At 36.7% G+C, this 12642-nt stretch overlaps 1 protein-coding gene across 1 annotated transcript; it reads right to left on the bottom strand.

Annotated features, from left to right (window-relative positions):
* Positions 1-9018, bottom strand: LOC107723988 (AFG3-like protein 1). The gene is made up of 16 exons (XM_016532748.1): positions 8817-9018; positions 8370-8460; positions 8208-8293; positions 7849-7998; positions 7584-7658; positions 7386-7510; positions 5477-5747; positions 5261-5398; positions 5002-5155; positions 4737-4844; positions 3434-3559; positions 3102-3212; positions 2648-2763; positions 2160-2360; positions 1579-1773; positions 1-606 (listed from the first exon to the last, which is right to left on the bottom strand). The coding sequence occupies exons 1-16, from the start codon at positions 8910-8912 to the stop codon at positions 382-384; spliced, it is 2268 nt and encodes a 755-aa protein (XP_016388234.1). The 5' UTR covers positions 8913-9018; the 3' UTR covers positions 1-381.
* Between the last annotated feature and the right edge of the window lie 3624 nt (positions 9019-12642).

Below are 12642 nucleotides of genomic sequence, written 5' to 3'. Positions count from 1 at the left end.
CACAAATGAAAGTTGTACAAATATACATTTCTTACACTTCTATTAAGAGGAAGAGAGAATAAAAATGATAGAATTTAGTTTATGATATAATGGCAGAAATAGAAGGATAAAAAATAACAAATAAGATAATTCTAAGTTGTTGACCTGGCATAAAGAGTTCATGGTGTTGGGTGTTTAAGTTTATCAAGTATAGTTTATGCCGACATAATGCACAAATTAAGGCATTTCAAATTCAGTAAAAATCCCCTGCTTTGAATTAACAAAGAAACTGAAATGTAAATAGCAACAAAATTCACAATCTTCCTCTTTTAAGCCAAGAAGACTTTCCCACTGAGTTTCCACAGTAAGGCAAGTGTCAGAGGCAGGTGGAAATTATTTGTTTCAAGCAGCCTGTTTTTCCTGTGAAGCTGGAGGTTCTTCCTGGGTTTCTCCTCTCTCTTTGTTCCAGTCCTTCAACCCTTCTGGAAGACTTGTATCTTCCTCAAAGCTTCCAGTGCCCTCCACAAACTCCTCATATGTGGACTTCTCCTCAAATGGCCTGGGCCCCAGCAACTCTATCATATCAGCTTTGTCTAGAACTTCTTTTTCCAGCAAACGCTTACCAACCTATTCACAAAAACAAATGCATATTTGCATCAACCACCTGACAGAGATGGTCACTTAACAGCTTTTCACGCTTGAAATATTTAACCCTGGGTCATTCTAAATCCTGGAAAAACAGAATCCTGGGTGATTTTGGTTCATGTTGTACACCGCTCATAATTGTTCCTGGGGTTAACAATTCTTTCTTTGTATTGATAAGCTGACATTTCACACTGTGCATTCAAGTTTTTCCTGATTGGACTTTTCAAACTATATACGTTAGAATTAAACTCTCCAATGAAACTGATGCATTTTCATCACCATTTGACAATTTTCCCCTCAAGCCCCTGAATAGACTGGATGCTGTGTTCCTGTCACTTTGCAAAGCATGTGAATACGAGGAACGCAACTAGATGTCTGTTGCTAAGCATCTAGTAGTTACATTGTAACACCGCATCATTTCACATGGTACAAGTTTGCCACTGCAATGCAGGGTTAATACTGCAAAAGCATTGCCAGCCTTAACCCCGGGTAAAAAGCGGTGCTAGCCCCACTTCTCAATTACAAGCATGAAATGTTCTTTTATCAAGGGTTTAAAGCAGGGTTTAGAACGACGATAACCCAGGATTAAGTGCAGTGTGTAAAGCCCTTTTGAAAGCTTAACTTCACTCAAATCAGAGCTATAAATCTCATAGTATGAACTAAAAACTTTGATTTAAGGTAGAGCTGAGTGACCTCAACATGACTGTTGAAGATTATAGTGCTAATTTGCCTTATTTAAAGAAAGGAAGCAAGTAGATGAGAAAAATAATGGGACCAATGACTGAACCTTGAGGCACTCCCGCAGGACATTAGTTCTGACATCTCTGGCATTACTTTGAGAGCTGTTGTAATGGCAACTAGATTTCACACTATTTAAAGCTAAAAATCCAAGCACACCATGAGGCACCACTGTTTTCCAGGATAAAATAACATCAGGATGTTGGTTGTTCTCACCATCTCCACCTGCTCTCGTTTCTCAATGACGAGTTCCAGTGTTCTCTGAAAGGCCCGGTCAACCAGATCTCTGACCTCCTCATCAATGAGTTCTGCCGTAGCCTCACTGTAGGGCTTCTCCAGAACCATCTCACCCTGTCGGGGCAAGTCAAATGACACCTGCCCCACTTTCTCGCTCATGCCAAACTGAACAATCTACAACAGAAAAGTAGGGGAAGAAAACTGTCAAATAAAGTTGATATATGCCAAAGATTTGGCTTGTAATAAAGAAGTTATAGGTTGAAAGTCTCAAGAAGCAATTAATGGGCTATCACAACTGTGTTGATTAATCATTGCATTAACTGCCAGAACAGTCTAAGAATCACTTTAACAGCCATTAGATCGTTAGCAGTTTAACAAAATAATTATTAGTTTCAGCTCTACTCCAAATGGATTGTACCTGTATGTACTGAATTGTACATTTGGATAAAAGCTTCTGCTAAATGAATAAAAAATACATAATGTTGCCATGCTGCTACAGCAAATGCTGTAGCACACTGAACCACTGAATTTATGATCCAAAGCAAGCACAATATCTCTACCTGAGCATATGCTGACTGTGTGACCTTCTTAAGGTCGTCATGAGCCCCAGTTGTGATCCTGTCAAAAAACACCCGCTCGGCCACACGCCCACCAAGCATCATACACATCCTGTCGAACAGCTGCTCCCGTGTATATAAATACTGCTCTTTTGGAAGGTACTGTGCATAGCCCAGGCCTTTCCCTCTTGGAATTATGGAAACCTGGAATGTGTGAACGAATCCAATAAATTTCAATAAAACAATTTAAAGATGATTGACGCAATTTAAATTGAACTATGTAGCTACAATGCTACTCCTGGTGCTGTAACATGAAGTTCATAGTTTATACATAGTCAGTTTTGCCCCTTGATCATTGTTAACTTTTTTTAAGCAAAGCTAATGACAAAGCAATGAACATTTTTTCATTTGAAGCTAAAATACATGTTATTTATTTCATTTGGTGACTTAAGTCATTGGGATTTAAAATATATTTTGGGAAATTACATCACCTTGAGCAATGGGTCAGCATGTTGGAGAAACCAGCCCACTACAGCATGCCCTGCTTCATGATAGGCTACAGTCTTTTTCTCAGTGGGTTGTAAAACCTGAGTCTTCTTCTCCAGACCTGTAACATTAGAGCAAACAATATGACATTACTAAGAAATGTATTTTAATTTTAAATTTAGGATAGTTAAAGCTGCATAAGCCAACTCAAGCAATCATATATGGAAAGCTTCAGCACCACTAAAAAGGAATGAATTAAGAAAATCTATATCCCTACTTTGCGTTATCTAATGGAAGGAAGCATGTAGACAAGAAAAAGAATGGGACCCAGGACTGAATCCTGAGGTACACCACAGGTCACTGCTATCGTCACTAATATGACTTACAGATCTGAACATGTACATCATACTTAGTAGGATGTTTGTAGGATATGCTGCAATTCTAAGCTCTTCCGTTTACCTCCGATGACTCTGTCGATGGCCTGCTCAAAGTGCTTAACATTGATGAATTCATTCAGATGTCTAGCAGCAATGAGAGCTGCTTCATTACAGACATTTGCAATATCAGCACCTGGAGGAGAGAAAAATTAGGGTCTTTATATAGCAATAACACAGCAATATTATGGCTACACTTATGATTACTTAATTATCATAACAACTACATCAGCCTACGCTCAAACATGAATTTCAAATACATAATTATCATACAACATATAATTTTTCTGCTATGGCTTGCACATTTATTCTGTTCAATAGGAAAATGAGTGTCTAACTAAGTCAATGCTCACTCACCAGTGAACCCAGGTGTAGCAGCTGCCATCTTCCTCGCAATGGCATTACGGTCCAGACTCGGGTCCAGTTTGAGTGGCCGCAGATGCACTTTGAATATGGATGCACGACCCTTAATATCAGGAGGTCCTGAAGGATTGACAGAGTACAAACCTTAGATATTGGAACATATTTGTTCAAAGCCCACTACACATGAATACTGTTAGTGGTCAACTCCGTTTTAAAGACAGTAAATAACACTTGCTGCAATTAATTTACATAATATATTTACTGAATTAGAAAAAAAAAGTAAACTTAAAAAAAAGAACTTAAAAAAATAAACAGACTTATCCTTTAGATAGCAACATCTTGATTCTGAAATCCTAATAGTATTTATTTATTTTTTTAACAACAACAACAACAAAACACAGTAACCGACAGTGCACTGAACGTATCAATACGTTCATGTTCTCTTAATAAAGACCAGGTGAAATTAAATATTTATTAGATATTCAAAGATTCAAAAAAAAAATAAAAATAATTCAAAATGATTTAACTGTGTATTTGTTGAAGGCTGATGGTATATGATAAAGTATTATAGCATTTACCTTTCTACTACTACTAATAATAATAGACTATAATACTATTTTTATACTTTTTCCTTTTTACATAATTTATTAGACAGAACTGTTAAAGACAGTAAACTAATAAAAGGGGAGAATGGAGCTCCTGTTTGTCTGCATTCAGGTGCTGATATTCTCAGTACTGTCAAAATAAAAGTCCCAGTGCTGTCGAAATAAAAGACACACTTCTGAAACTTACTTGCATCGAATGATGTAATATATCGCTTGATCACTAAATATTAGGGGTGGAACGGTTCAACTTACTCACGGTTCGGTTTGTATCAAGAGAATGCACTGATACAGTACGTTCAGCCGGCTATGTCTGCTATAGGATACTTACCAAGACATAATTTTTATATGAATTTGTCCATTTAAACACAATACTTCAGAGAAAGCTTAATATTTGCGCGTGTTCTGAGGCACGAGTTTGTGCGCTTCGGATGAGCGCACGCACAAATTTTCTCACTGCTGGCTCTTAAATGTTTAAACTGGCAAAGCTTAAACGAGTTTAGCTTAAACACAGATATCAATGTGTGCTGTTCAGGTCACTGTTCTCACCTGTGCGCGCGTGCTATCAGCAACCGGGTGATGAAGGAATATGCTCCTATTCCAGCATATGGCATTCGAACTGAACAAGAGTGAATGGTTTGCCTACTAAATATTATATACATTCTGTGGCACTGAACTGAAGGGGAAATTCTTACCCAAGTAAATTTGTCTGTCAAACCTCCCTGGTCGCATCAATGCAGGGTCAAGGACATCCGGCCTGTTCGTACCAGCCAGAACTACAACATTTGTACTTGTATTGAAACCTGAAAAAACAAAAATAGTTATAATTGATTTGACAAAGGATTTTTCAGATTAAATACAAGTCAAGATCCCAACAGCATGCATACAAATTAAACTACAGGAGTTCCATGACATTTTCATCTGTCCTCTGACCTCTTTATCAAACCTCGGACCGCTTACCATCCATTTCCACCAACAGTTGATTGAGTGTGTTTTCCTGTTCACTCTGCCCACCGAAATTCCCTCCGCCCCTTTTCCTCCCCACAGCATCAATCTCATCAATGAAGAGGATGCATGGGGCGTTCTTCCTCGCCATAGCAAACATGTCTCTCACCTAACAACCACAAATGAAAGCCATTACAGGTGAGAATGTTTAATTGTAATAGAATTTATAATCATTGGAAATCAACGGATCAATCGATTCACTGCTCAAACTTACTCTGGCTGGACCAACTCCAACAAACATCTCCAGAAACTCTGAACCATTGACTGTAATAAAGGGAACGTTTGCCTCTCCTGCAGTAGCTTTAGCGAGCAGCGTTTTACCTGTTCCCGGAGGACCTGACAGCACAGCACCCTGAAAAAATACAGAACATTAAATAATAACAATGCTCCGCCAATAATATTGAGTTGTTTTCCTTCTGGTAGGTCGTACCTTAGGGATCTTAGCACCCAAATCCAGGTATTGTTGTGGGTTCTTTAGGAAATTGACAAACTCCATGATCTCCACCTTGGCTTCTTCGCATCCAGCCACATCCTTAAACTTGATGTCTATATTGTCTTTCATCATCTTAGCGGTTGATTCGCTCATGCTGAAGGGCCCGCCCCTTCCTCCGCCCATCCCTCCTCCCATTGGCCCACGTCGCAGAGTGAAAAGCAAGAAGCCAATTAAAAGCAGGGTGGGAATGAAACTCATCAGAAAAGACCTGGAGAAAGAGGAAGATATAGTAGCATAAATATATTTATATTAGTTAAGTTTAATATTATTTATTTAATAATTATTTAGTAGTGGTTTACGGCTCTAGACACATCAATGCGTCCGTCACCTTGAAACATATCAGACTCTGCTCATTACTCACAGCAACAAACCAATGAATTTTCGTAAATGACACAATATTGTGCAGCATATGGTTGTAAAAACCACGAGAAACTAATTCCAGACGAAATTAGAGAACATTTCACAGGTGACAATGTGTTGGTTTGTGTTTTTATGTGTTTTAACTCAATATTACAAGTTATTAATATTGAGTAACTTATTAATGTCATGTTAGCTAGTGCCTTCATCTTGTTGTATTGCGTTAAGTTTGGTAATTAATGTTATTAATTTATGCAATTATTAGGCCTATTTATGCAATAATTTATACAATTTTACTTTACCTGAATGGAATTGATGAAAATGTGTTTCGCATGCTCTTTAAAACAATCCAATCAATTCCCGAAGGATGAAATCAAGTCCCGCCCTCTCATTTCAGATGCCGTTTCACTCAGATATACGTCACAGCAGAGAAGAAAAGACCGTTTCATGCCGACTTTAAGCTAACTGAGATTTGTTATAGCACTTGTATATCATTGCTCTTTTGTTGATTTTGATTGCTTCCATAGTCCTCATTTGTTAGTCGCTTTGGATAAAAGCATCTGCTAAATGACTAAATGTAAATGTAAAACACAAAATGTAAATAATTATATATTTATTAAAAACACATTATTTGAACGCTTTTATTCTCGTTTATTGAAAACATGTTTTGCTATTTGTTAAAAACATAATTTAAATAAATATATTGAAACTCAATTACTTTCATTATACTGATATTTTTCAGTTCATTTTGATGGATTGACATTTTCTATAGTCAACATATTGTGTTGATTACAGAAAATGCAATAAATGAGACCAAAACTTTGGGCAAAACAGATTAAAATAAAATATAATTAACAGGTAAGAACAATTACAAAATATTAAATTTTACACATTAATAAACATATTATATTCTACACCGTTCAAAGGTTTGGAGTCATTAAGATTGTTTTTTAAATAAATTAATGTTTATTCAGAAATTAATATTTTTATTTAATTTTTAATTGACATTAAAGACTTATAATATTAAAAAAAGTTCTGTTCTTTTGAACTTTCTATTCAACGGAGATTCCTCAAAAAAAAAATGCATGACTAGAATATGAAGCAGCACAACTGTTTTCAGCATTGATAATAATAATAATAATGTTGTTTAAGAAGCAGCAAATCAGCATATTAGAATGATTTCTGAAGATCATGTGACACTGAAGACTGGAGTAATGATGCTGAAAATTCAGCTTTGATCACAGAAATAAATTATATTTTAAAATATAGAAAACAGTTATTGTACTAATATTTCACAATATTACTGTTTTTATTGTATTTTTAATCAAATAAATGCAGCCTTGGTGAGCAGAAGAGCCTTAAAAATCTTTTTTTTTTTTTTTAAATCTTACCCCAAACTTCTGAACAGTAGAGTTTTATGTATGCACGTAAAATTAAAATAATATATAAAATAATAAAAATTCCTTTCACCGAGTCATCCCAGACTCACCCGTCACTCTCGGAGGTGTAGACCACTGCTGCTCTACGGGACGGCTCCAGACCCAGCTCATAGTGAGCAGTTTCCAGATTCCTCTCAAACGTGTCCACACTGCCGATGTTAAACCACACGTAGCTCTGAAGGCACACAACATATCAGTGCCACTCCACAAAAACATGAGCTACTGTGCAACACATGATTCTAACTCACTCCTTCAGAGCTGTCAGCCCCGGGGACCAGGATGACCCTCACAAACTGTTTGTTCACCACCTCTAACCGCTCAACCTGTGCGGAAAAATGGCTGTTTCAGTGCGAAAAATGACACAATGGCACTTCACTGTGTGCCGTGATCCTTGAAGACCTTTGAAATGTGTTCATTATCGAGAAAAAGACACACAACACTGCCAACATTCTTCACACATCTTTAGGTTATTGAGAAGCTATGTTCACCATAAACCACAGACATTGTTCTCACCAGTCCTCTGTCCAGGTAGCGATGGACAAAATCCTTCCAGGTAATCTCTCGGCCTGGATCTCTGAGGTAGAGGTACAGCAGGACGGACGCAACGCCTCCCATTGTGATCAAAACATAGCGGAAATCCTTATCGTCCCACGGTACGTCTCCCTGAGTGACATGTTAAAAACACACATGCTTCAATCTTACTGCAATAATGCTAAGAAAAAAATTACAATCCTACGAAGATAATGCAGTTTGTTACAGGAAACTGAAAAGTAGGTTTAAATGTAATGAAAATAGTGTCACAATTGAATGATCCTAAAACCATTTCTTTAGATGCTGGGGTAAAACATGAATGCTGTTTCAGTGTTGTTTACCTGTAATAGTCGACTCTTCCAGTCTTTCCTTCCTCCTCCTCCTCCTCCTCCTCCTGGCCGAAGCTCTGGTCTGCTTGCTTTACCATCTGAGAGTTTTATGACAGTCTATAAATTATGATTCAAGTGAAAACAAATACTGTCACACGTCTGGTGATGCCTTACCTTTAGGTGCGTCTGTGGAATAAAACAAGAGCGGGAATGTGTATCGATTCCCTGCGGATGATCCTGGTTTAAGGCGGTTCAGGGCTAAAAACTGAGGAAGAAGGAAAGGGGTTATGAGTCATAACATATAGCTAGAGCAGTTCAAGCTTACTCATCATGACACAGTTATTAGTTACATCACAACAAAGATGTGTTACATCACAACAAACACATGTCAGTCATGTATACATGACTGATGTATAACACAAGTATATATATATATATATATACTGTATATTTATATGCATATATACACACACACATACGTTTATACATACACAAATTTACTCATACATAAGACAAAACAGACCAACACCATATCACATACTTTTTAAAGTGAAAACATCAGATATAATAAATCAGTGTGAGTGTGCTGGAATATAAACACATGTCCTCTCTCTCTCTCACCCGTGGTCGAGCAGCGGTGAGTCTCCCAGCAGCTGCAGGGTTAAAGCGCAGTAAAGCTCTGGATCCGGAGCGCACCGCGGAGAGCAGCCCAGCCATGAGCACCACACTTCAGCCCGAATCCCTCACGACAGTCTCTCGGAGCCGATCTCCATGAGTTGAGTAACCGCTGCGCTGAATGACATTTCCACCAACATGACCCCACAGGCCGCCTGCGTGACGCCTGATAAGATTTCCAATGTGTTGCTTTCGTTTTGAAAATTACTTTTGTGGGGAAATAGGTCATTTTATTTATTAAATACGTTTTTGAGGTTGTTATTATTTTTAGTAATATATAAATATATCCATCAACAAAATGTAATATAGCTTTGAACAGGCAGTTAAAAGGCGACTTTGGGTCCTTGTATGCCTGCAGTGCATTGCGTGGGGGCGTGACTTTTTCCAAGCGCAAACCCCGCCCCGCAACCGATTCTAACGATTTCATTGGTTGTGTAAATCATGTGTAAACCGTCTCTTCCTCCAGGGGGCGCTGACCCGCTTCTCCATTGAGTCCCATTCAAACACAAGGACGGGTTTGTTTTACAGCAGGTGCTTGTACATTCAGAGGTGTGTGACAGCAGATGATTATTAGTTAAAGATAGATAAAAAATATCTATAAAATGATGAAACAATACACTGAACACAAACAGGTACAACACCAAACATGTTTTCTTAGCTTTAGTCGAGGCCGCAGATAATACAAGACACAAAAGACAGACATTTTTGTAGTTTAAAACAGACAAACTGTCCTCAGATAATCTGATGAAACTGAAATGAGAAGATGCTAACCTCATTTCCTCCAAACTGCTTTTAAAACACTGGAATAAAGCAAATATAAATATATAAAAGTCTATGTGCTTTATCTCAATGTTTGACACAAAACCATATCAAAATGTATTATATTTTCTATAGATTATATAGATAAAAATAGTGACTAATCTCAAAATGCAGATACATTTTGTTAGTTTATTAGTTTATTAAGCACGTTGTTAGTTTCTGCAGTAGGGGGCGTCTATTTAACATGTGATATGTTTATGTTTGATTGCAGTATGTGGTTTTACAGCGGAAGGCTTGTTGATTGTGAAGTTATATCTTGATAGTGATGGTTTTTTCTTCACACATTACATTAAATTTCAGCTCAAGCTATGCTACAGTTTTAATTTAAAATTGGCTACAAAAACAACTATTGTTGAGGTAATCTGGGGGGTATTCCAGAAAGCGGGGGGTATTCCAAAAAGCAGGTTATGTGACATACCCGGGTATGTTTGAGGATAAGCAGCGGATAACCTCAGCTTTCGGTTCCAAAATCGGACGTTACTTTCAGGGTATGTAAGTAACTATAGCAACTTGCTCTCTGAAGATAACCTAAATATTATATATTAGTACAATACAGTTATGTAATATAGCCTACTATATATATATATATAGTTGTATGATATGTTAATTATAAAGCGTTAATATAAATAAGGTAATATTATTCTAATATGATATTGTTATATTTATTTTAAATCTAGATTAATGTGTGTCTGTCTGTCTGTGTGTGTGTGTGTCTGTCTGTGTGTGTGTGTGTGTGTGTGTCTGTCTGTGTCTGTGTGTGCATGGCCATAGCCAGCAATGAGGTCACAGAGGTCCAGACCGATGTCAATTTTTCAAATTTTTTAAAACATTGTTTATGAACATCTACATGTCTGTCTCTTTTAAAGGTTATATGAAGTGTAGGCCTATATGTTTAATTTTTTAGGTGTGAGTATAGCACAGTTCTTAACACCTTACACCAGACCTTACTATTTTTCAAACCCTGGTTACAGCCATGTGTGTGTGTATAAAAGTAAATGTGATTTACAAAGGATTGACTTTGAAAATAAAATAACTTATTTACAAGTACTTAGAACTATGCTTAAAACTTAGTTTAATTTGTTGTTAGCTTTCATTTCAAATCTTACTTGTCGACTCTTTTGTCACCTGTTGTAGTCTCTTCTTTTTGAAGATAGTGACATGCCTGCTGCAGAAGTCTTGTAGAGATGTTATTTCACACTTTCTGCTTACATCAAGTCCTAGCGCTTCTTTCTTAACTGACTGTGTGAATCTTCGCTGCCAGGAATTCCAAATTCCATGATGCCATAATGGTTGACGCACCACAGGCCCCGCCCACTGGGCCTGTGGTGAACCCATTATAATTACTGATGCTGTCTAAACTGGACACCTTATACAGATGCGCGTTCAGTCTCTGACATAGCCTACTCCAGCGCTTGAGCCTGTCGACAACAGGATAAATGGAAGAGCAAATGAACTATAGCTTTGACGCGTCCAGTTTAAACAGCTCATTTGTGTCTGATTGATTTCTGAAGAATCATGTGACAGGGAATACTGGAGTAATGATGCTGAAAATTCAGCTTTGCATCACAGCAATAAATTACATTTTCAAATAGATCACGATAGTTATTTTAAATTGTAATGTTATTTCACAATATTCGTGTTTTTACTGTATTTTTAAGCACATAAATGCAGCCTTGGTGTGCAGAATAGACTTCATTAAAACATTTAAAAATCGTAGCAACTGAAGTAAACTTAAAATTTCTTGTCTAAAAGTGTCATAGCAATTTTTAAAATGTGTTTTACTTGAAATGAGTAAAAATTCCTAGCAGTTTAGGAAAATCCACGAGACATAAATCTTTTATTGCTGGCCAGTGTTATTTATCCTCTGTATTCTTCATTGTTGTTCTTTCAATCTGTTTGTGATCTTAGGTAGATGTTCTTGTGTCCTGCAGGCTGAATCCAGGATCTGATATCTGATTGCTCTGACCTGAACAAACGCCCTCAGGCTCAGCCACACACATGAAATATATGGTACTGTTTTAATGTATGATGCAATCAGGAACACTTTTAAACATCAAACGTTTCAAACTGTTGAAATAAGTTTGTTTGAACTTTAATACTTTGTACTATCAGAATGTTTCAATAGAACCACGACGAATTATTCAGCTATTTCTATACTTTTATACATCCAAGGTAGATTTTCTTAAGTAGTAATAGAAAATGAGGTCTAAGACTCAGTAAACAATTAAATCCTTGTTAATGTCTGGGGCAAGATAAAGTTACTCCACAGATTAATTTACAGAATCAAAAGGTCTTGTGAGGAAATCAGCACTTTCTAATAAAATAGCAATGTATTATGTATTTCAGCTCTGTATAACGAAGACAGCAAAGCAGTGGACATCGACTTGACTTGTTTTTAGGTCGTCTTGGCTCTTTGGGTCAGAACATCACAGTCTGTTTATCAGGGTTTATACCTTAATGGTGATCACATGACCAGCTGTGACATGATTCTAGTTACTACTACTACTAATAATAATAATAAAAAAAAAAAACATTCATTTTCATATCTTGAACAATTTATTGTACTTCAACGACTGAAAATCATCCAACTTTAAGTTGACAAACCATGAAACTGTATTCTTATCACTTAATTGCTTCATAAAGAACATGCAAAATTATATTCGTTACACAAAGTGTAGTAATTTATGAAATCACACACACAAAAAAAAACTTAAATATTCATATGAAAGAACGCAAACAAAAACACTTTGCACTATATGCACTGCAATCAATCAGCGCTTTCACAACAAGGTTGACATTCACAAAACTAGACATTTTGTTAACAAAACTAGTTTAACTTAAGAAAGCCATTCAAAAGACATGGCATAACACCAACACAAATACTAAAAAAAATTATTATTATTATTATTATTATTATTATTATTAGGGGCCAAGCCCAGAATGGGCTGTAGCC

The sequence above is a fragment of the Sinocyclocheilus rhinocerous genome, unplaced genomic scaffold (genome assembly GCF_001515625.1).
Source record: "Sinocyclocheilus rhinocerous isolate Xijiao unplaced genomic scaffold, SAMN03320098_v1.1 scaffold63, whole genome shotgun sequence".
NCBI lineage: Eukaryota > Metazoa > Chordata > Actinopteri > Cypriniformes > Cyprinidae > Sinocyclocheilus > Sinocyclocheilus rhinocerous.
This window is presented reverse-complemented; position numbering and strand designations above follow the sequence as displayed.